This window comes from Bos taurus, chromosome 23 (genome assembly GCF_002263795.3).
Source record: "Bos taurus isolate L1 Dominette 01449 registration number 42190680 breed Hereford chromosome 23, ARS-UCD2.0, whole genome shotgun sequence".
NCBI lineage: Eukaryota > Metazoa > Chordata > Mammalia > Artiodactyla > Bovidae > Bos > Bos taurus.
In genome coordinates, this window is record NC_037350.1 from 9,579,989 (window position 1) to 9,604,469 (window position 24,481).

General features: G+C 37.9%; 1 protein-coding gene across 5 annotated transcripts in view; it reads right to left on the bottom strand.

The window, feature by feature from the left end:
- Nucleotides 1-24,481, bottom strand: part of FKBP5 (FKBP prolyl isomerase 5) — a 122,213-nt gene that overhangs the window by 24,370 nt on the left and 73,362 nt on the right. For all 5 annotated transcript variants that reach the window (XM_005223348.5, XM_005223349.5, XM_024983659.2 and 2 more), the window contains 2 exons: nt 14,962-15,104; nt 13,901-14,015 (listed from right to left, as the gene is read on the bottom strand). In XM_005223348.5, the coding sequence (XP_005223405.1) occupies nt 13,901-14,015; nt 14,962-15,104 (258 nt within the window). The remainder of the gene's footprint in view (nt 1-13,900; nt 14,016-14,961; nt 15,105-24,481) is intronic.

Below are 24,481 nucleotides of genomic sequence, written 5' to 3' on the forward strand. Positions count from 1 at the left end.
CTCCAGTATTCTTGCTTGGAGAACACGGGGTCACAAAAGAGTTGGACATGACTGCATGACTTCACTTTCTTTCACTTTGGTTTTTGGTGCTATTTATAAAGAACATATGTATTATTTATAAGGAACACATACCTATATTTTGTTGTCATCTTTGTGTTAACCTCGTGAGAATTTCTGCCTTTAATAGGTGACTTTACCTCATTCATATTTTTTGTAATAGGTGACTTTGATTGATTTTATTCCTACCATCTTATTTTTTATTTCCTATATAATGTTTTCTTGTTATTTTTCCTTTATTACCTTTACTAGTTCAGTCAAATTTTCCTTGTTCCTTTACTTCCCCACTTCATGCTGGTGGTTTGGAAGTTCTACATACTATTCTTATTGGCACCTAAGATTAAATTTTGAACAAATCATTTAACACACACACACACACACATATTTATCAATGTGAACTAATTTCAACCTCCTCCTGAGAAACTTGTATGCAGGTCAAGAGTTCGCACCAGACATGGAACAACGGACTGGTTCCAAATTGGGAAGGCTGTATATTGTCACCCTGCTCATTTAACTTATATGCAGAGTACATCATGTGAAATGCCAGGCTGGATGAAGCACAAGCTGGAATCAAGATTGCCGGGAGAAATATCAATAACCTCAGATATGCAGATGATACCACCCTTACGGCAGAAAGTGAAGAGGAACTTAAGAGCCTCTTGATGAAAGTGAAAGAAGAGAGTAGAAAAGATGGCTTAAAACTCAGCATTCAAAAAACTAACATTATGGCGTCCAGTCCCATTACTTCATGGCAAATAGATGGGGAAACAGTGGAAACAGTGAGAGACTTTATTTTTGGGGGCTTCAAAATCACTGCAGATGATGACTGCAGCCATGAAATTGAGAGAGGCTTGCTCCTTGGAAGAAAAGCTCTGACCAACCCAGACAGCATATTAAAAAGACATTACACTGCTGACAAAGGCCCATCTAGTCAAAGCTGTGGTGTGAGAGCTGGACTGTAAAGAAAGCTGAGCACCAAAGAATTGATGCTTTTGAACTGTGGTGTTGGAGAAGACTCTTGAAAGTCCCTGGACTGCAAGGAGATCAAACCCGTCAATCCTAAAGGAATCAGTCCTGGGTGTTCATTGGAAGGACTGATGCTGAAGCTGAAACTCCAATACTCTGGCCACCTGATGTGAAGAACTGACTCATTTGAAAAGACCCTGATGCTGGGAAAGATTGAAGGCAGGAGGAGAAGAGGACAAAAGAAGATGAGATGGTTGGGTGGCATCAGTGACTTGATGGACATGAGTTTGAGCAAGCTCCGGGAGTTGGTGATGGACAGGGGCATGCTGCAGTCCATGGGGTCGCGAAGAGTTGGATACGATTGAAATGAACTGAACTAATCGGCAGAATCTGAGTAAGAAAATCATTTTAGCCAATTTCCTTCCTCTCATTTTCCTTCATTTCCCATCTGCATCTCATTTTGTTAAAATGACCCAGACTGTTAAACAATTACTATTTTTAACATTAGTCCTACCATTTCAGGGATCCCAACTTCAGCTGTCCTGGTATGGAAATTACTTTTATGCTCACTGATGTTTCTTATGGCTGAGTCTTCACTTCTTGGCTTTATCTTTTGTGACGTTTTAGTATATCCTATTTCCCCCCCACCCCCCAAAAGGGCACAAGTCTGCATACTCCCAGTAGTTAATTTTGTTCTTATAGTTAAGTGGGAATTTGGCTGGGGATAGAATTTTAGGTTCAAAATACTCATAGACAATGCTTAAAACGTCTTTTCGTATGTAGTTTCACAAGGTCATTCTGATTCTTAGTCCTTTGCACAGTTTTGGAAGCATGCAAAATTTTAAGTAATGGAATTAAGAAATTTCAGCAGATATACTCAGCCATAAAAAGAATGAAATCTTGCCACTTATGACAACATGGATGGACGTCGTATTTATGCTAAGTAAAGTAAGTCAGAAAAAGACAAATACCATCTCATTTCATGTACATGTGAAAACTAAAAAACAAAGCAAATAAACAAGTGTAACAAAACAGAAGCAGAGTCACAGATACAGAAATCAACAGGGATGCCAGAGGGGAGTGGGGATAAGTGAAATAGATGAGGAAGATAAAGAGGTACAAACTTTGTTAGAAAATAAATGTCAGGGATATAATGCACAGCATAGGGAATACAGTCAGTAATACTGTAATAACCCTATATGATGACAGATGGTAACTACACTTGCCATAGTGATCATTTTGTTAATGTATTGGGTTGGCCAAAAAGTTCATTCAGTATCAGCTTGCTGAATGAACTTTTTGGCCAACCCAATCTGAAACCAATATTTTAAGTCTATTATACTTCAACTGAAAGAAAAGAAAAGAAAAAAGAAAGAGGGAGGGAGGAATTTCATCAGGATGTATGTAGGTGAAAATGCACTCCTGTGCCACTATCAACTGGTCCTTTCAATCTTAAGATTCTTCTCTCTTCCTCTAGGAAGATACATATTACCTATCCTTGATTAATTTTTCATCTCTTTGGGTTTTTTTCTCTGTGTTCTGAGATATTCTTTACCATCTTTTGTATCACTAATTCAGGATTCTGAGACTGTCCATTTTGCTTCTCAATCCTTCCTTGGTATTCCAGTTTTGATAATCACATTCTTAATTTACAGATACTTTCTTATCTTCTTCATTTTCAGAGAAGCTGATCTTGAGTCATGAATTCAATATCCTGTTTTAAATATCTCTGAAGATAGTAATTAGTATTTTGAAAGTTCTCTTCTATTTCTTAGTATTTTGTATTAGTATTTTGAATACTTAGACAAGTCTATCTGAGTGTTTCTGTTTCAGAATCTGCTGAGGATTCTGTATTATTTGGCCATATTATAAAGGAAGGATTCAGAAAGATCAAGTGAGTTTAGTTAGCTGGCACAGCTTTTCTAAGCTCTTGGATTAGGTAAGCCTTTTCCCAAGAAGGGTGGGCTGATCATGGGGATCTCTGGGTGAAGAGCCCACAGATATTTATTGAGCATTTACTATGTGCTGAGATGATGTGCACAGGAAGGCTGGGGACACCTTTTTCCACTGGTGACGTAGGAGAAAGTTTTACTTCAGGAACAAGACACTTCAGCTTATTTACTGTTGGGCAGAGTTGCTCTTTCACTTTTTCCCCCTTCAAATCTGTTTTCAAAGTTCAAAGGTACTTTATGTTCTTATTCTGCAGTCCAAGTCCTAACACATGGAGTCTTCCGAGGCAGATCCCTATTTTATTTCAGAAATCTAGCCTTACTGACTTTAGTCTGGGAGCAAAAGTCACAGCCAAGCCCTACAGTAGTAATTCTGAATCCCTGGCTGCAAAGTAGAATCCCTTGGAGAGTTTTTTTTTTTAAATTTGCAGATTTCTAGACCCCATCCCAGTCCTCTTAAATTACAATCTGTTTTGGTCTAGAAATCTGATTTTTTCTCATAAACAGCAGTTAATTCTAAGAAACTCAGCTTGTAACCTCTTTTTTGCCACACCACACACCAAGTGTGGAATCTTAGTTCCTGACTGGGGATCGAACCCATGCTTCCTGCATTGGAACCATGGAGTCATAACCACAGGACTGCTGGGGAAGTCGCTGCTCATAACCTCCTTAGAGAATTCGTCTAGCTGCTTAACATCTGTCTGATTCCTGGGTGTTTGATTAATATTTATGTATCATTAAATAAAATTACATGTTAAGTCACTGACCCAATTATACAACTTGTATTATATGAAAAAAAAAATCCTTATGCCTGGAGTTCCATCCTTTGAGATCTAATATTCTTATTTAACTGGTCTGGACTGAGACCTGGGCATCAGGATTTTAAAAGCTCCTCAGGTAATTCTAAATTCAGCCAAAGTTGAGAACTTGCTACATAAGCAGCTTGCTGGCCCAGCTGTTCCATACTGTTTTATAACAACCCTTATGATTGCCCCATAGCCTGCTTTGGCTCCCTTGTACCAGCTAACCAAGCTTGGAGTTCTGCCCAAGTCTATGGAAAAGAACAGTATGTAGCTCTGCAGAGGTCTTTACACCTGTTGTGGGTTGGGTTTCCTGAGTCTAGTTTCCATCAGTCCAATTTTATCTACATATTCCAGAAATTCTTCATAATTTTTGACATACTTCTTGAAGTTTTCCTGTTTTCTACCACTAACATAGATTTCTTCCTCTTTTTTGAAATCATTCTCCATCTATCCCCTTCCCTTCCCCAACTCTCATTTCAGTGGGATTCGTGGAGGGAAAGGTGAGGGGGAAGGGTACTCCCAACAACTCAACTCCCTGTAGATCACTCTGTTGAAACTTCCACATTTGAAAATACTGCCGACTGTCTGTACTCTTTGCATTCAGATGTGGTTGAAAGTACTGTGAGGTAAGAGTTAGTTTAACTCAGAGAGCATTTTGATGTACCTACTCCAAGCACAAAGTTAACAAATCAGAAGAGGTGAGAGATGGGAGGTGGGGGAAGAGGAGCTGGTAGCTCTTCAGAGTTGCATGTCAGTCAATTGGTTTTTCTAAGAAAACAAAGCTTAAAAGTAACAATGTAGCCACTACTGGCAATGAAACTAAAGTATGATGACTAAAGTATCAGTCATCATGATAATGTCAATTAGAGGACCTTAGAACACAGTAACTTTTCTTTAATGGAAAAAGGACAACATTGCATAAAAATTACAAGATGGTCATCTTAATTGACATAAAAACACACACTGGAACAGGATCTATTGATTTGCAACCATTAGGATCCTGACAGAGGGAGTAAAATATCACAATTTCTTTGAGAAAGATTAAGTTCTGTCAAATTAATGTGCAATTCTGTCTTCCACAAAGAAACCATTAAAAGGAAACAAAAGATCACAATTCAATATAAGCCTTTTGATTCCATCCATAACTTTGTTCTTCAAAAAACCAACCAACAAAAATCCTGGAGAAATATGATTTAGGTAAGATTACTAAGAAGGTATATAATTATTTTAAAGACTGTTACCAAAGACAAACTGATTATGGGTTCCAGATCAAACCTGGTAGAGGAAAACGATTTACTAATGGATTGGCTGGAGAGTATAAGGGAAAGAGAAGTCTAGGGTTTATTTCCTTAAATCTATTTAAAGACAGCAAAACATATGATATAAACATAATATAGAAGATAAAGAAATTAAGTGTCTGCCACATTCTAGGCACCTTTCTTAACTGTCACAACAATCTGTGGGGGTAAAAAAATTATTCTTCTCATTTTACAGATGAGAAAGATGGATGCTCAAGGTGATTAAGTAACTTGTCTAAAGTCATAAAAATATCAAATAGTGATTCTGAGATTCAAAATTCGTGTCTATCACTTCTGAAGCCTGTGGGCCCCTTCCCCTGACTATTCATTGTACCTTTATACAGAAACGACAGGAAACTCAGTCCCTCTTGTATATCTATAATGACACATTATAATGGATGATCACTGTCTGTAGTTTTTCTTTCACAACTGGCCTTAGTTCTAGGATTTCTACTTGGTTTTGAATAGTCTATAGTGATGCTGCAAAAAAGGCACATCAGTCAAGACAAGACTGAGAAGACTTTAAAAGGAACAAGGTGATCTTGGTTTCTGACAGGGACCACTTCTGAGTCAACCTTCTGTCCTCCTCCCACACAGAGTTGCAAAGAGCTTCATATAGGTTTCACAGAGGGAGAGCGGAACACCTTAACCTTGACAACTGACAATACAACAAATTTTTATAAAATTGATTTGTTCCAGAAAACCCAAAAGGGCTTCTGGGATAAAAAAGAATAAACCATTTACTCTAAAATTCCCCAGGAAAATACAAACTAACAAGAGAGACAAAAAAATTAGTCATTGCCTTTTCTTAATATTATTTAGAGACAGAAAAGAATAAAATTATATAAAAGATTATTCCAATATATCAAAAATTCTATTCACAGAATATATTAGAATAGAAAGAATTCTATATGGAATATTATATATCAATATAACATGTTGATAGAATATTAGATATCAATATGTAGATATATATTATAGATAATATAGATAATAATACACATCTAATACATAGATATCTATCTCTCTCTCTCTATATATAGATATATATCATGGCAAATAGATGGGGAAACAGTGGCAGACTTTATTTTTCTGGGTTCCAAAATCACTGCAGATGGTGACTACAGCCATGAAATTAAAAGATGCTTACTCCTTGGAAGGAAAGTTATGACCAATCTAGAGAGCATATTGAAAAGCAGAGATATTACTTTGCCAACAAAGGTCCGTCTAGTCAAGGCTATGGTTTTTCCAGTGGTCATGTATGGATGTGAGAGTTGGGTTGTGAAGAAAGCTGAGCGCCGAAGAATTGATACTTTTGAACTGTGGTGTTGGAGAAGACTCTTGAGAGTCCCTTGGACTGCAAGGAGATCCAACCAGTCCATTCTAAAGGAGATCAGTCTTGAGTGTTCTTTGGAAGGAATGATGCTAAAGCTGAAACTCCAGTACTTTGGCCACCTCATGCGAAGAGTTGACTCATTGGAAAAGACTCTGATGCTGGGAGGGATTGGGGGCAGGAGGAAAAGGGGATGACAGAGGATGAGATGGCTGGATGGCATCACCGACTCGATGTACGTGAGTTTGAGTGAACTCCGGGAGTTGGTGATGGACAGGGAGCCCTGGCGTGCTGTGATTCATGGGGTTGCAAAGAGTCAGACACGACTGAGCAACTGAACTGAACTCATTGATCTCTACTATTCTATCAATATATTATACAATATATAATATATATCAATATAGAATATTGATAGAATATTAGATAGAATAAGATAGAATATTATCCTTCATGCAAAAAGGGATTATAAGAAAAAATTAATATATCTGCTCATTTCTGCCAAAAAATACAAGAATAAACCAAGAATTAATGAGACTGGCTACCTATAAGAGGGAGAAATTTAGGAACAGAATGGAAATAATGAGGTAATGGGGACAGGTTAGTAGGATGAGGGGGATAACACTTCTGAGTGTATCTTTTTATATCATCTAGAATCATGGTAATGTTTCATATACCCCAAAAACAAATAATTAAAACCAACCAGAGTGTGAGGGGAACTCCAATGGAAGGCAAACATAACAGATGAACTTAACTGTATTACAAGTGAGTAACATAACCACAACGAAGGGAATGAAAATGAGAGAACTAACCTAAGTTGGAGAGTAGTATTTTCAGTGTATGACAGGCTCAGGACAAAAGGAACTACTTTCAAGACACATCCTACTTAGGAAATCTGCTTTTCACGGGGGTGGGGTGGGGGGGGGGTGGTGTGCGTGTGTGTGTGTGCATTCAGTCACTCATTCATGTCCGACTCTTTGCGACCCGATGGACTGTAGCCCTCCAGGCTCTTCTGTCCATTGGATTTCCCAGGCAAGAATATTGGAGGGGTATGGGTTAGCAATTCTGAAACTGCTTTCTGTGTATACTATGATTAAGCAAATAAATAAATATACTGTGGATAATGAGAGCCAGGTTTCTCACTGTAGGAGAAAGCAGTTTCAAAGAAGCAGAGAGAAGGCTAAAACAAATCTGTGATGGGGTGAAACTGAAAGTGTCAGTACGTACCCATAGTTTTTAACGTATTATTGACCAGGGAATTTCAGCAGAAACTAACACCTGTGGCCAGCAATTTATAAATAAATCTTGAAAAGTCTCTGGTCAATAAAGTTCAGGTGACAGAAAATGTATTAATATGTTTCTAGTCAATAATGAGTTAATACATATTCACATACTAATACAGAAGTATACATAGATATGTACAGATGCACATTGAAGTACATGTGTTTCCTGGACCCCTTAGAAGCAATAACATTCCATAGCTTGAGTATACCTAGCACCCAGATCTTCATTTCTAAATACCATTCTCCAGGAAAAGGAATCAGAGCTCCTTGGAGAAATGGCTGATTCTACACCTGGGGCAGGAAAATTAACCAAATAAACCCTGAGCATCCAGTGGTGTCCAAAGCAAGCATGTGCTCAAGAAACAGTGTTGAAAGGACAAAGGAGCCAAGCTGAAGGAATTTTCAATTTCCAAATCTAGGACAATCTGAGCAACAAGAGTACTAATGAACAATAACCTACAGAATAAAACAATATCCATGGGTCAATACTGGTGTAAATAAACAAGTGAATAAACAAACAGGGGAGAAGAGGCAGTTCTTCCTTACAGCAGAATTCTAACTAAATGTAGAAGAAACAGTGGAAATAGAAAAGTCACCATTAGGCAAATTATATACCACAGTAATAACTGTTGCATACAAAAACCGTTCATTCAAGGGTGCTAAAGTTAGTGTGTGAAGGTGTGATGTAAAAGAGGTTATTCCCATAGTTTCCTAATATTTCCCTCCCAATGAGATACTTCATAATTATGGACAGAAAAACAGTAACTTTATAGTGGAAAAACATAGACCCCACCTTAACCAAGTGATCCAAGTTAATATCCCCAGCAGTGAGACACCAATGTCATGCACCTCCTGGTAACTGAGAAGGGCACAACATCACTTATGTGGTATTTTTCCAAATATGTGTATCCTCAATCTGATCAGGGGAAAACATCAGACAAACCCAAATTAAGGGATATTCTACAATAATTGGCCAGTTATCTTCAAAAGTGTTAAAGTCATGAAAAACAAGAAAGATGATAAACTGTCACAGATTGAAGGAGACAACTAAATTACAATGTTGGATGCTGAATTTGATGGTGTGCTGGAAAAGGACATCGACATGGCAACTGGTGACATTAAAGTTAAGATGTGCAGAATGGTTAATAGCACTGAATCCATGTTAATTTCCTGATTTTGCTAATGTATTGTGGTTAAGTAAAGGGGAAGCTAAGAGGAAATTCTCTGTACTAGTTTTGCAACTTTTCTGAAAGTTAAAAATTATTTCATTGATTGACTTGCGGATATTGAAGAATCCTTGCATCCCTGGGATAAAGCCCACTTGGTCATGGTGTATGATCTTTTTAATGTGTTGTTGGATTCTGATTGCTAGAATTTTGTTTAGGATTTTTGCATCTATATTCATCAGTGATATTGGCCTGTAGTTTTCTTTTTTTTGTGGGATCTTTGTCAGGTTTTGGTATTAGGGTGATGGTGGCCTCATAGAATGAGTTTGGAAGTTTACCTTCCTCTGCAATTTTCTGGAAGAGTTTGAGCAGGATAGGTGTTAGCTCTTCTCTAAATTTTTGGTAGAATTCAGCTGTGAAGCCGTCTGGACCTGGGCTTTTGTTTGCTGGAAGATTTTTGATTACAGTTTCAATTTCCGTGCTTGTGATGGGTCTGTTAAGGTTTTCTATTTCTTCCTGGTCAAGTTTTGGAAAGTTGTACTTTTCTAAGAATTTGTCCATTTCTTCCTCGTTGTCCATTTTATTGGCATATAATTGTTGATAATAGTCTCTTATGATCCTTTGTATTTCTGTGTTGTCTGTTGTGATCTCTCCATTTTCGTTTCTAATTTTATTGATTTGATTTTTCTCCCTTTGTTTCTTGATGAGTCTGCCTAATGGTTTATCAATTTTATTTATCCTTTCAAAGAACCAGCTTTTGGCTTTGTTGATTTTTGCTATGGTCTCTTTTGTTTCTTTTGCATTTATTTCTGCTCTAATTTTTAAGATTTCTTTCCTTCTACTAACCCTGGGGTTCTTCATTTCTTCCTTTTCTAGTTGCTTTAGGTGTAGAGTTAGGTTATTTATTTGACTTTTTTCTTGTTTCTTGAGGTGTAATACACCTCATTAACAATGTAATACACCAATGTAATACACTCAATGTAATACACCACATTAACAAATTGAAAAACAAAAACCATATGATTATCTCAATAGATGCAGAGAAAGCCTTTGACAAAATTCAACACCCATTTATGATAAAAACTCTCCAGAAAGCAGGAATAGAAGGAACATACCTCAACATAATAAAAGCTATATATGACAAACCCACAGCAAACATTATCCTCAATGGTGAAAAATTGAAAGCATTTCCTCTAAAGTCAGGAACAAGACAAGGGTGCCCACTTTCACCATTACTATTCAACATAGTTTTGGAAGTTTGGGCCACAGCAATCAGAGCAGAAAAAGAAATAAAAGGAATCCAAATTGGAAAAGAAGAAGTAAAACTCTCACTATTTGCAGATGACATGATCCTCTACATAGAAAACCCTAAAGACTCCACCAGAAAATTACTACAACTAATCAATGATTATAGTAAAGTTGCAGGATATAAAATCAACACACAGAAATCCCTTGCATTCCTATACACTAATAATGAGAAAACAGAAAGAGAAATTAAGGAAACAATTCCATTCACCATTGCAACGAAAAGAATAAAATACTTAGGAATATATCTACCTAAAGAAACTAAAGACCTATATATAGAAAACTATAAAACACTGGTGAAAGAAATCAAAGAGGACACTAATAGATGGAGAAATATACCATGTTCATGGATTGGAAGAATCAATATAGTGAAAATGAGTATACCACCCAAAGCAATTTATAGATTCAATGCAATCCCTATCAAGCTACCAACAGTATTCTTCACAGAGCTAGAACAAATAATTTCACAATTTGTATGGAAATACAAAAAACCTCGAACAGCCAAAGCGATCTTGAGAAAGAAGAATGGAACTGGAGGAATCAACCTACCTGACTTCAGGCTCTACTACAAAGCCACAGTTATCAAGACAGTATAGTACTGACACAAAGACAGAAATATAGATCAATGGAACAAAATAGAAAGCCCAGAGATAAATCCACGCACATATGGACACCTTATCTTTGACAAAGGAGGCAAGAATATACAATGGATTAAAGAAAAAAAAAAATTATTTCAGTGAAACATTAAAAAAAATGACTCCCGTTGAAAATATTACCAAAAGCAAGATTTGATTTAATTTAGCAGTGGTAGCTTTGTGGTATTGCCTATAACTGGGAAAAGTTTTTCCTTTTAATTTAGTTGACAAAAACCTCCAGTTTTAAAACATAAATTGCTGAGTTAGGGAAGTCACTGTAGCATAGGTGAAAAATCCTTTACTTTGTATGTTTGAAAATTTTCATAATAAAAAATTTTTAAATGTTATAGACAAGATTTCTAAATGCTTATTAATATACTGAAGAGAATTTCCTATTATTTTTATAACTTTCATAAACATTTAGAATTTGGTCATAGAATTTTTAGGGCTAGTAGGACCTTAGCAATCAAGACAGCTTCCCTTGTGTCACTGTACATGAAAGAAGCTAAAGCTAGAGAGGCAACATCCAGTTAGAGCTGGCCACAGTCTGAACCCTCTCTCTCAGCTCCTAGTCTAGATGCTTCTCCAACGTTATACATCTGAGCTCTTCTTCATCTATTCTAAACTTACCAAGAATGATAACTATCTAAACACTTTAACTACAATAGGACAACAATACTATTTATAACTGTTTCCAACTTAAACAAAAGCGAAATTTGAACTAATTTACCAGACCTGTGAAAATGAAAAATGGGTTCAAAACAGAAGGTAAAATAATGTTGTGGTTCAATATGCAACATTAAAGATGAGGGAATCAACTATTCTAGTTTACATTTTAAAAACGAACTCTCATTCCTGTTGCCATCCTTGTTTAGTGACTTGATTTTTTTAATGTGTGTATTTCTTTTTTGGGGCACACAATCCATTTAGTTTAGTCTTTCAATAGTTTATAATTTCCCCGTAAGGGACTTCCTACATATTTTTTGTCACATATATTCCTAGATATTCTAGTTCATTATGCTATTTCAAATGAAACCTTTATTTTTCAAATTTTAAACTTTTTATTTGGTATTGGGGTATAGCCAATTAACAAGTTGTGGTAGTTTCAGATGAACAGCAAAGGGACTCGGCCCGTACATATACATGTAACCATTCTCCCCCAAACCCCACTCCCATCCGGGCTGGCACATAACACTGAAGAGAGTTCTATGTGCTATACAACAGGTCCTTGTTGTTTATCCGTTTTGAATATAGTAGTGTGTACACGACCTTCCCAAAGTCCCTAACTATCCCTTCCTCCTGGAACCGTAAGTTGGTCTTGTTTCTGTTTTGCAAGTAAGTTAGCTGTATCATTTCTTTTTAGATCCCACATGTAAGGGATGCCATACTTCACTCAGTAGGACACTCTCCAGGTCTGCACACGTTGCTGCAAATGGCACTGTTTCACTCTTTTTGATGGCTGAGTAATATTCCATGCTCTATATGCACCACAGCTTCTGTATCCATTCCTCTGTCGACACACATTTAGGTTGTTTCCATGTCCTGGCTATTGCAAACAGTGCTGCAATCAATACTGGGGTGCACGGATCCTTTCAGATCATGCTTTCCTCTGGGTATATGCCCAGGAGTGGGACTGCAGGGTCATATGGTAGCTCTATTTTTAGTTTTTTAAGGATCTCCATACTGTTCTCCATAGTGGTTATACCAATTTACATTCCCAGCAACGGTGTAGGAAGGTTCCCTTCTCTCCACACCCTCTCCAGCATCTGTTGTTTGTGAATTTTTTATGATGGCCATTCTGACCAGTGTAAAGTGCTATCTCATTGAGGCTTGGATTTGTACTGCTCTAATAACTAGCAACGTTGGACATCTCTTCATGTGCCTGTGGGCCATCTGTATCTCCTTGTTGGAGAAATGTCTATTTAGGTTTTCTGCCCATTTTTTGAGAGGGCCGTGTGTTTTAATGCTGTTAAGGATCAAAGTGTTTATAAATTTTGAAGACTAATCCCTTACTGATTTAAAAAAACAACTTTTTTTGGCTGCACCACACAGCTTGTAGGATCTTTAGTTCCCTGACCAGGGATTGAACCCCAGGCCATGGCAGTGAAAGTGCTAAGTCCCAACCACTGGACCGCCAGAGAATTCCCTTGATTTTTTTTTTTTTAATTTTAATGGGTGTATTTCTTTATGCTTTCTCACAACTGTCTTTTTTGAAGTACTTTGGCTTAGTAAATGGCATCTTACAAACATTTATCCATGCAGAAAGCATTTGCTGAACACCAAATGTGTGTAAGGCTCTGTAAGTGACGCTGGAAACAAAAAGATGAAGAAAGGTTCTTGTCCTCCAGCATGCACTGTGCACTGAAGAGAGGAGCAGGTGCTGACTGGAGGGCACAGTGACAAGTGGTGTACACAGTGGCGCCTGATATGTGCACACCTCCCTCTGGGAGGGGGAAGGGTGCTCCACTACCCTGGTCCTCATCCTATTCTTACACCCTATTTAGCAAATAAAACAAAAAAATGTAACAGCTTCAGGTCATTCTATAAATGACGAAGCAGAACTTGAACCCAGGTCTCCTGACACCAAAGAGAATAAATTAATCCCCAGTTTTGATCTGTCTAATATGATGAACCATTTTTTATCCTGACAACAGCCTGTGAGATGAGTTTGAGAGCCCTGAAGGGCATTACCATCTACTGCTCTATTTAGTAAATGTAATCTTGGGTAAATTATGTAACTTCTCTGAACTCACTTTTCTTGCCTAGGGATAATTCATCATACCTCAAAAGGTTACTGTGAGAAATAAATGAATAAATATTTAAGGTAACTAATATGGCTATTGGCACACCAAGGAGTCCACAGACTAAGAATTCCTTATTGGATGGGCTTACCTTTTAGTCACTTTTTTAAAGAGTTTGAAGAACCTAGTACAGTTCTTGGCGCATGTAGGTTGAGTGAATATTTACTAAATGAAGTCCTTATTAAATAAATGTTGAATTTAAAACTATTCTACAGATAAATATTCAGTACATTTATTCTTTTAAAGATTTTAAAAAGGAAATCTCCATTTCGTCCACATAACTGGGACCTCTCACAGCAGTACTTACTCTCTACTGTCGCTCCCTCATTTGGGTTTGAATACCCTTCTCCTTTCCGTTTGATTCTTCGAATAATGCCCCCATCTTCAAATAAATCCTCTCCTTTGAAATCAAGGAGCTCAATCTAGAAAGGAAAAAGGGATATGGCTGAGAATGGCCCAAACAAACTCAATTTAACATACTTAAACGCTAGCGCAACTATTCTCCTTCATTTTACAAAACAAAACTCTGTTTTATATTTATCTGTGCTTCTCAGTTATTGGAAAAGCAGGGAAAAAAGAACACTGCACTTTTCAATACCTGGAAAGAACCTTCACGTAATGATAATGTCTAGGACCACATCCTGTGGGGCTACACTGCAAAGACAGACAGGAAATACTAGGAAAACTGCCTTGTGGGCAAAACGCCAGAGTGACACAGTTCTGGCCCAAAACAATTTTGTTTAACTCTAGAGGCCACCACTTTTTCACCCCAGATTCATGGAATTCCCTTCTTAAAATGTAAGACTAAACCCTATGAATCAGGCCTACAACCAACTAAAGGTGTATTTTACCTGGGTACAATGTTTCAGGCATTTTCCCTCTTAATTTTTTAATTAAGTGTGGCCAAATATGTGTGACTCAACACAGGATGAATAACATTTTATCACCACCTATTGCTTCTAATGAGGAAGTGAGATCTGGGACAGTCATAAACCTCTGTCATAAAAATAGCTTTACAACTTGGTTTAGGTGTATTTCAACATTTATCTCCCACATTTCCCATCCTGTCCTCTGGTCAGGTCTGAGTATGTCACAACTCACACCACTGACCAGAACCTTTATTTCTAAGCCTGGTTTCTTTTGTTTATTTGGATATGACCGTTTTGTGCCAGAGACACGTTTCTAAGAAAGCACTGGCACACACCCCTTGGGTTTGTGGGAAACAATTCAAGAAGCCAAGCTCCAAAATAAATAAGTTGGATCCGATTCTCAATAGCAAGCTTAGCTCCTCGTTGCACTGCCTGTCGCTTTGGAGCCAGCACTGTAGTACAGCAGATGCTAACAAGGCAACATCACACACATACTTGCCTCAAAAAAGAGAGTTGCATTCGAGGGAATTTTGGGGAGACTGCCAGCCGAGCCATATGCATATTCTGGTTTGCACAGTAAATGACAGATCTCCCCTTTCTTCATGGTAGCCACCCCAATGTCCCATGCCTTGATAACTTGGCCTAGGAGAAAGGAAAAAGTGGTTGAAAGCTATAGGCTATATTTTAAGACTTTCACAAAACAAAAATTCAAACACATTTCCCATTCCTTAAACTATATACTACTCAGCTAGGAAGCAGGGGCTACAAAAAAACTCAGTAAAAGTTACACACTAAGAAACAAATCATGATTTTTTTTTTTCCTGAGAGCGAACAGAGAAGATTCTCTGCTGAGAAGCATGCAAGTGGTATCAGATTCTAAACTGCTCAAAGACGAAGTCTTTGAAAAGTGGCGGTAACATAATCTCTGAAATGTGGCTGGGCTGCAGTTGTTGCTTAATTTATAATTTCAACTGTAAGAATAAGTGCGTGTTTTCTAGGCAGAGATGGAATAAAAATAGTATAGAAAATGGAATTTGTCCTAAGAAAGCTTATAATTTAGTTGGGTAGACAAAAACAACAAACAAGAAGCATTTGGAAAAGTATAAATTGCATAAAACGGCCCATGAAACAGATTTCTCCTCAAAATTTAGAGTAAAAAAAAAAGTGGTTTTTGTTTTTCTAAAAAACCAGAATGATGTGTGTCTTCTTCTGCCAAATCACAAGAACTACAGAACTCAGAATTTTTTTTTTTGCTTACTTCCAGGAAACTAAAAGTTTACTGCTTAACTGTAAAACTGTATTTTTTTTTTTTGGATATGGACCATTTCTAAAGTCTTTATTGAATTTGTTACACTACTGCTTCTGTTTTATTGTTCTGGCTTTTTTGGCCACAGGCATGTGGGATCTTAGCTCCCGATTAGGGATCAAACCCGCACGCCCCGCACTGGAAGGTGAAGTCTTAACCACTGGACCACCAGGGAAGAAACTTAACCCAAATCCTCTGGAAAACAACAGAAAATGTACAAAACTTCAAGCGATGATATACAAATTTGAGGTGCTCTGTCAAAGACTTGAGTATTCAAAGTGAGACCAGGTGAGCAATGAGTACCAGAAAGAGCAAAATTTTGAAGACAGCTGTTATCTTGAACTGAGAGCTGATGGTAGGATTACAGTAAGGATGATTAGAATAAGGGGAACTCTACGCTAAGGTATGTAAGTAGAGATGGACAAGGCATTTGTGACTTATGACTTCAGCTTAGTCTTAGGCATTACAACTTTTCAAAATATCAGATATACTTATTTTAAAGTATATGTAAGGTATACATGCCTATTTTTACAAACACCTAAGAGAGAAAGATATAAGTGAAAGTCATTCATTCCCTCCTTATAAGAAGCCACTGTTGTATTCTCTTTTTTGTATCTTTCCAGTGTGCACTATTGCTTTTTAAAAAATTTAAAACAAAAGGACAGCATACTATACATTCAGGTCGGAACTGCTTTTTCATTATATAGATTCTTATATACATATATTTTAATTATATATAAATATATGACATTATAAAATGCTATAAATATATATGTTTATAATTTCTATATGTGTGTATATATGCATATATACACACACACACATCTTTATTCATCAGCTGATAGGAGGATATGAATTTTAGGAGTTAGCAATACAGCCTGCTTTAACTCCAGACTGCATAAATTAGAATACCAGGTCTAGCCCATATTAGCTGTGTGACCTTGTACAAGTTTCCTTGTCTGCAAAGCGTAGATACTAATAGTACTTGCCATACAGTTGTTGTAAGAATTCAAGCGCCTGGCTATAATACACACTGAATAAAGAACAGTCGCCGCCATCATCATAAATACATAGCGACGTACTTCACTGTCAGTGGCTTCAGAATATTCCAGTCACTCTACTCTTGAGAAACATTATCGTCAACAGTACTCTAATAAGGATTTTTGTCCCTTATGTTTGCCTATTTTGTGCAAGTATATTTGGAGAGCGAATTCCTAGAAGTGCAAAAGTGATGTGCACTTTCTATTTGATAGATATTGCCCAACTGCCCTTCCAAAAGGGCTACATCAATATATATGCCCACACACAGTTCCAAAGTGAACAGTCTAGAATCTTCAGAAGAAATGTAAAGTCTGCTGTGGACAGGCTGCTTCACAGTCATTGATGCTCCTCAAAGACTATGACTGGTTTTAGTGTGGTCCATATAGAACTTTTTTTACTCTCAACTCTGCTATTTTAAGACCAATAATACCTTACACCCTCTTTTATTGGAAAGAGGAAATCATATTGTGGGGGTACTACTGTATATTTGTTCAAGACATTTAGCCAATTACTGAGGAGCAAAGGTCTGCCTAGGTTCTAAAAATTTGAAAGTGGCTGTTCCCTTCTTCCATCTAAGAAGCATGCAACTGTCTGGCTACTGCAGCAGAAAGACACACGCCCTGTTTGTTTTTTTAAGGATATGGTGAACACCAACACAGAACACAAAGAGTGGCTTCTGCCTTGGGCTGGGGATTGGCGCAATCAGCAAAAGCTTAATTCACAGATGATGTCTATGGTAGGCCTGAGAAGCTGGAAACAGCAGTCTGGCTATTAAATCCACAGGAGCCCCAAGCTATATAAATGTCTGTGCCTTTGGCTTTTCTTCTCATTCAGGAACATTTAAGTTTCTCTTACACAGAACTTCAGATATGGAATGAAACACGTTGAGCAAAGAGCCAGCTTGATATGAACATGGATATGGTTCTAAAGCTGTCCATCTTGGGCCTCTTCATAAAAAGCACTTCCCCGATTTAAAAAAACAAAAACTCATTATAGAACACTTGGAATGTATATAAAAACATAGAGAATACAATAAGAAAAAAAAATCTAGGCAATTTCAGCATCTGGGATAAAATGTCAATTTCTTGGTTCATTTTCTTCCAATTGTGTACTTCTACTTTGTACACATATTAAATTTTTGTATATACATTCTTAAAATTCTGGTCATAGTTTACTTCATTTTGTAGCCTACTCTTTACACTTATATGGGCATTTTTTTCTGTTAAAAGACAGTATCTGAAAATATGACTTTTAATAGCTATATGCTATTTCATCTTTTGAATATGCCATACTTTCATTACTCCCCTAATAAACATTTAGATTTCTTTATAAAAGCCTCTCACCTGACTCATTAGGACTAAGGTGGTAGGTTAGTTTAAAATGTTGCTTTGAGTGAAGAATCATAAAAAGAACATATATATGATGTCGAACTTTTTTTAAACTTTCAGTTCAGTTCGTCGCTCAGTCGTGTCCGACTCTTTGCGACCCCATGAATCGCAGCATGCCCAGCCTCCCTGTCCATCACCAACTCCCAGAGTTCACTCAGACTCAAGTCCATCGAGTCAGTGATGCCATCCAGCCATCTCATCCTCTGTCGTCCCCTTCTCCTCCTGCCCCCAATCCCTCCCAGCATCAGTCTTTTCCAATGAGTCAACTCTTTGCATGAGGTGGCCAAAGTACTGGAGTTTCAGCTTTAGCATCATTCCTTCCAAAGAAATCCCAGGGCTGATCTCCTTCAGAATGGCCTGGTTGGATCTCCTTGCAGTCCAGGGGACTCTCAAGAGTCTTCTCCAACACCACAGTTCAAAAGCATCAGTTCTTTGGCGCTCAGCCTTCTTCACAGTCCAACTCTCACATCCATACATGACCACAGGAAAAACCATAGCCTTGACTAGATGGACCTTTGTTGGCTAAGTAATGTCTCTGCTTTTGAATATGCTATCTAGGTTGGACATAACTTTCCTTCCAAGGAGTAAGCGTCTTTTAATTTCATGGCTGCAGTCACCATCTGCAGTGATTTTGGAGCCCCCCAAAATAAAGTCTGACACTGTTTCCCCATCTATTTCCCATGAAGTGATGGGACCGGATGCCATGATCTTTATTTTCTGAATGTTGAGCTTTAAGCCAACTTTTTCACTCTCCTCTTTCACTTTCATCAAGAGGCTCTTTAGTTCCTCTTCACTTTCTGCCATACGGGTGGTGTCATCTGCATATCTGAGGTTATTGATATTTCTCCCAGCAATCTTGATTCCAGCTTGTGTTTCTGGCAGTCCAGTGTTTCTCATGATGTACTCTGCATATAAGTTAAACAAACAGGGTGACAATATACAGCCTTGACAAACTCCTTTCCCTATTTGGAACCAGTCTGTTGTTCCACGTCCAGTTCTAACTGTTGCTTCCTGACCCGCATACAGATTTCTCAAGAGGCAGGTCAGGTGGTCTGGTATTCCCATCTCTTTCAGAATTTCCCACAGTTTATTGTGATTCACACAGTCAAAAGTTTTGGTATAGTCAATAAAGCAGAAATAGATGTTTTTCTGGAACTCTCTTGCTTTTTCCATGATCCAGTGGATGTTGGCAATTTGATCTCTGGTTTCTCTGCCTTTTCTAAAACCAGCTTGAACATCAGGAAGTTCCCGGTTCACATATTGCTGAAGCCTGGCTTGGAGAATTTTGAGCATTACTTTACTAGCATGTGAGGTGAGTGCAATTGTGCAATAGTTTGAGTATTCTTTGGCATTGCCTTTCTTTGGGATTGGAATGAAAATGGACCTTTTCCAGTCCTGTGGCCACTGCTGAGTTTTCCAAATTTGCTGGCATATTGAGTGCAGCACTTTCACAGCATCATATTTCAGGATTTGGAATAGCTCAACTGGAATTCCATCACCTCCACTAGCTTTGTTCGTAGTGATGCTTTCTAAGGCCCACTTGACTTAACATTTCAGGATGTCTGGTTCTAGGTGAGCGATCACACCATCATGATTATCTGGGACGTGAAGATCTTTTTTGTATAGTTGTTCTGTGTATTCTTGCCACCTCTTCTTAATATCTTCTGCTTTTGTTAGGTCCATACCATTTCTGCCCTTTATTGAGCCCATCTTTGCATGAAATGTTCCCTTGGTATCTCTAATTTTCTTGAAGAGATCTCTAGTCTTTCCCTTTCTGTTGTTTTCCTCTATTTCTTTGCACTGATCGCTGAAGAAGGCTTTCTTATCTCTTCTTGCTATTCTTTGGAACTCTGCATTCAGATGCTTATATCTTTCCTTTTCTCCTTTGCTTTTCGCTTCTCTTCTTTTCACAGCTATTTGTAAGGCCTCCCCAGACAGCCATTTTGCTTTTTTGCATTTCTTTCCCATGGGGATGGTCTTGATCCCTGTCTCCTGTACAATGTCACGAACCTCAGTCCATAGTTCATCAGGCACTCTATCTATCAGATCTAGGCCCTTAAATCTATTTCTCACTTCCACTAAATCTATTTCTCACTTCCACCTAAATCAAATCATCAGGGATTTGATTTAGGTCATACCTGAATGGTCTAGTGGTTTTCCCTACTTTCTTCCATTTCAGTCTGAATTTGGTAATAAGGAGTTCATGATCTGAGCCAAAGTCAGCTCCTGGTCTTGTTTTTGTTGACTGTATAGAGCTTCTCCATCTTTGGCTGAAAAGAATATAATTAGTCTGATTTCGGTGTTGATCATCTGGTGATGTCCATGTGTAGAGTCTTCTCTTGTGTTGTTGGAAGAGGGTGTTTGCTATGACCAGTGCATTTTCTTGGCACAACTCTATTAGCCTTTGCCCTGCTTCATTCTGTACTCCAAGGCCAAATTTGCCTGTTACTCCGGGTGTTTCTTGACTTCCTACTTTTGCATTCTAGTCCCCTATAATGAAAAGGACATCTTTTTTGGGTCTTAGTTCTAAAAGGTCTTGTAGGTCTTCACAGAACTGTTCAACTTCAGCTTCTCAGTGTTACTGGTTGGGGCATAGACTTGGATTACTGTGATATTGAATGGTTTGCCTTGGAAACAAACAGAGATCATTCTGTCATTTTTGAGACTGCATCCAAGTACTGCATTTCAGACTCTTTTGTTGACCATGATGGCTACTCCATTTCTTCTGAGGGATTCCTGCCCGCAGTAGTAGATATAATGGTCATCTGAGTTAAATTCACCCATTCCAGTCCATTTGAGTTTGCTGATTCCTAGAATGTCGACATTCACTCTTGCCATCTCTTGTTTGACCACTTCCAATCTGTCTTGATTCACGGACCTGACATTCCAGGTTCCTAAGTTTTTAAACTTAAAACCTATCATAGTGTATTAATTCACTAATTCTGTGTTAGAAAGCCAAAGCCTTGTCTCTGAGTATAATAAGAGTCCTATTTCATCTTCACTATATAAATCACACTTACAGTATAGCACCTGCAATTTACAATGTGGATATCTTTAAAGTGGAGTAAGAACTAGAAGAACTTGTAATAGTATGTAGAATCCGTCTGGTAAAAATTTGTTCTGAATGGCCTACTTATTTCACCTGGCATTTACCCACCCCTAATTCAATAGCCATTTTAAAAAGACTTTTAGCAATTCACTTTAACAAATCTTTCCAAAGATGTTCAACTTAGTTTTCATAGAAATGATTCCCCTTTCTCATTATATCTATAAGTTATATAATCTCAGTGTTTTATATACTATCTAATGAAACTGCATGATTACAAAAAGGATACTGGATATAAGCAAGTTTAAACGGATACTTAAAAAGAATCTGAGAAAGAAAAAAGTGGGCCCTAATGTCTAGAAACTGCCCAACACAGCTCGGCCTTGGTGATTCTGAAATGGGCCCAGGGCACCCAGCTAGGCCATGCTATCCTCCTGTTGGACATAACAATCTCACAAAACATCAGCATCGGACAGGGTTACTCTGAAACCATGAAAAAGTGAGACAAAAGAAGAACACTTCAAAATTTTGTCTGAGCATGGACAAAAAACAAGGTCCCTGTGCAACCTACAAAATACCAAACATCCCCCTCTCCTGGTGACAGGAGTGACTGCCACTTCTCTACAGGTACAGCTCAAGCCTCACTCCAGTCAGCCCTCCTCCTAGCTGAGATCTGCTAAGATAGCCAAAGAATCATCTGCATTCCCACAGTATCAATCCAGAGCAAATCCCTTCCTTAAACTCTTCCCAAATCCCCTAATACGAGCCCCGATCCTATAGGCCTTTCAAACACTCTTACTGGGACGCCCCGGCTTCCCATGGTGTGCAGGCTATATGAGTAATAAATGCAACCTGTTCACTACAGTTGTGTTCCTAGCGGTCTGTGGCTGAAGGACACTGATGACTCTCTCAGCTGGCTGAGGCAGAGTGCAGGGCCACACCTAAGAACAGGAAACAAGGGGTATCACTCAGCATCTTTACAAGCAGAATGGAGAGTACCAGTTACACTGGAGTTGGTTAAGCAAGCTCCTACCTATTTCCTTAGAACTGATTCCTAAAAGCAGATTTACTGGGTCAAAGCAAAAACATTTTTAAGATTCTTGATTTTGGGGATCTTTTGGTCTCTTTAGGGTTTAAATATAAGTATAATACACCGAGAATATAAAAACACAATTTATTCTCCCACTTGTTCTGGACTTCAATTTTACTACCTCAAGTACAATTTATCAGTGTCAGCAGTCCTATTCTATTAGTACAAAATATGAAATGAGAATATATACTTAAAGCTCAGTATAAAAACAATGCACTGTACTTTTTTCTTCTTTCTGAAGAGTATTATATAATTTTTTCTGATTAAAAAAAAAAAACAAAACCAAATTTTATAGGTTCAATGTAGGTTCCAGTTGTAATAAGCATACCACCCTGGAGGGGGGGTGTTGAAAAAAGGGAAAGACTAAATTGTGGTAACGTACATAAAAACGACCATTTCAACCACTAAGTGTACAGTTCAATTAGGTATAGTCAAATTGTTGTGCGACCAATGTCCAGAATTTTTCATCTTGCAACACTAGGACTCCACTCACTAAAACTCATTTCCTCCTGCCCCAAGTCTCTGGCAAGACTTCATTCTACTTTCTGTTTTATGAATTTGATTACTCTCGATTTCTCTATATGTAAGTGGGATCATGCAATATTTGGCTATTTGTGACTATATTATTTCAGTTAGTATGATGTCCTCAAGTTTTATCAGTGTTGTCTTAGTTGAATAATACTCCACTGCACGCATATACCATTGTAAGTACATTAAGGCATTTTGTTTACCCACCCACAAACATTTGGGTGGCTTCCGCCTTTCGGCTATAATGAATAATGTTACAAACGTGGGTGTACAAATATCTCTTTAGGACTCTCTTTTCAGTTCTTTTGGTATATACCAAGGAGTGGAAGTGCTGGATCATAGGTTAACTTTTTCTTTGAGAAACTCCCATGCTGTTTTCCACAGTGGCTACACTATTTTACATTCCCACCAACAATGCACAATTTCTCCAAAACCTGCCAACACTTGTAATATTTTTTATAGTACCTGATGGATATGAGGTGATATCTTTTTGTGGTTCTGATTTGTATTTCTCTAATGATTCAGTGATGCAGAGCATCTTTCCATATGCTTCTAGTCCATTTGTATACCTTCTTTAGGGAAATGTCTATTTAAGTCCATTTTTTAAAAAATTTTTATTGAAGGATAATTGCTTTACAGAATTTTGTTGTTTTCTGTCAAACCTCAACATGAATCAGCCACAGGTATACATATATCCACTCCTTTCTGAACCTCCCTCCCATCTCCACTGTCCATTTTATAATCAGATTATTTGAGGGTTTTAGCTGCTGGATTATAGGAGTTCTTTTACGTATTTAAGATATTAACCCCTTGTCAGATACATGATTCACAAATATTTCTTTCCATTCTTTAAGCTGCCTTTTAAAATAGGTTTTTAATTTTTTTCACTTTTATTTTTTATTTTTGGTTGTGCTGGGTTTTCATGGCTATGCGAGCTTTTCTCCAGCTGCAGTGAGAGGGGGTACTCTCTAGTTGCAGTGGGCAGACTCCTCATCACAGTGGCTTCTCTTGTTGCGGAGCACGGACTCTAGGGTGTGTGGGCTTCAGTAGTTACAGCATGTGGACTCCGCAGTTGTGGCTTCCAGGCTCTGGAACACAGCCTCAATAGCTGTAGCACACAGACTCAGTTGCTCCTGGCCTGTGGGATCCTCCCATACCAGGGATCAAACCTCCATCTCCTATGTTGGCAGGCAGACACCGTACCACTGAGCCACCAGGGAACCCCTAGGCTGCCTTTCCATTCCATTACTGTATCCTTTGATGCACAGAAGGTTTTAATTCTGAGGCAGCCAATTTATGTACTTTTTACTTTTGCTGCCTTGCTTCTAGTGTCTTATTCAAGAAATCATTGCCAAATCTAAAGTCATAAAGCTTTCTTCTCAAGTTCTCTCCTAAAAAAAACTATGTCTCATATTTAGGGCTTTGATTCATTTAAATTTTATATATCAAGGGTCTAGCTTCATATTTTGCATGTAAATATCTAGCTTTCCCAGCATCAACGGTTTCCTTTCCTTAATAAATGGTCTTGGCATCCTTGACAAAATTAATGACTAACTTTTAAATGTATGTTTGCATGTGAAATCATTGATAATATTGACATTGTCTTTCTTCTTTTCATAC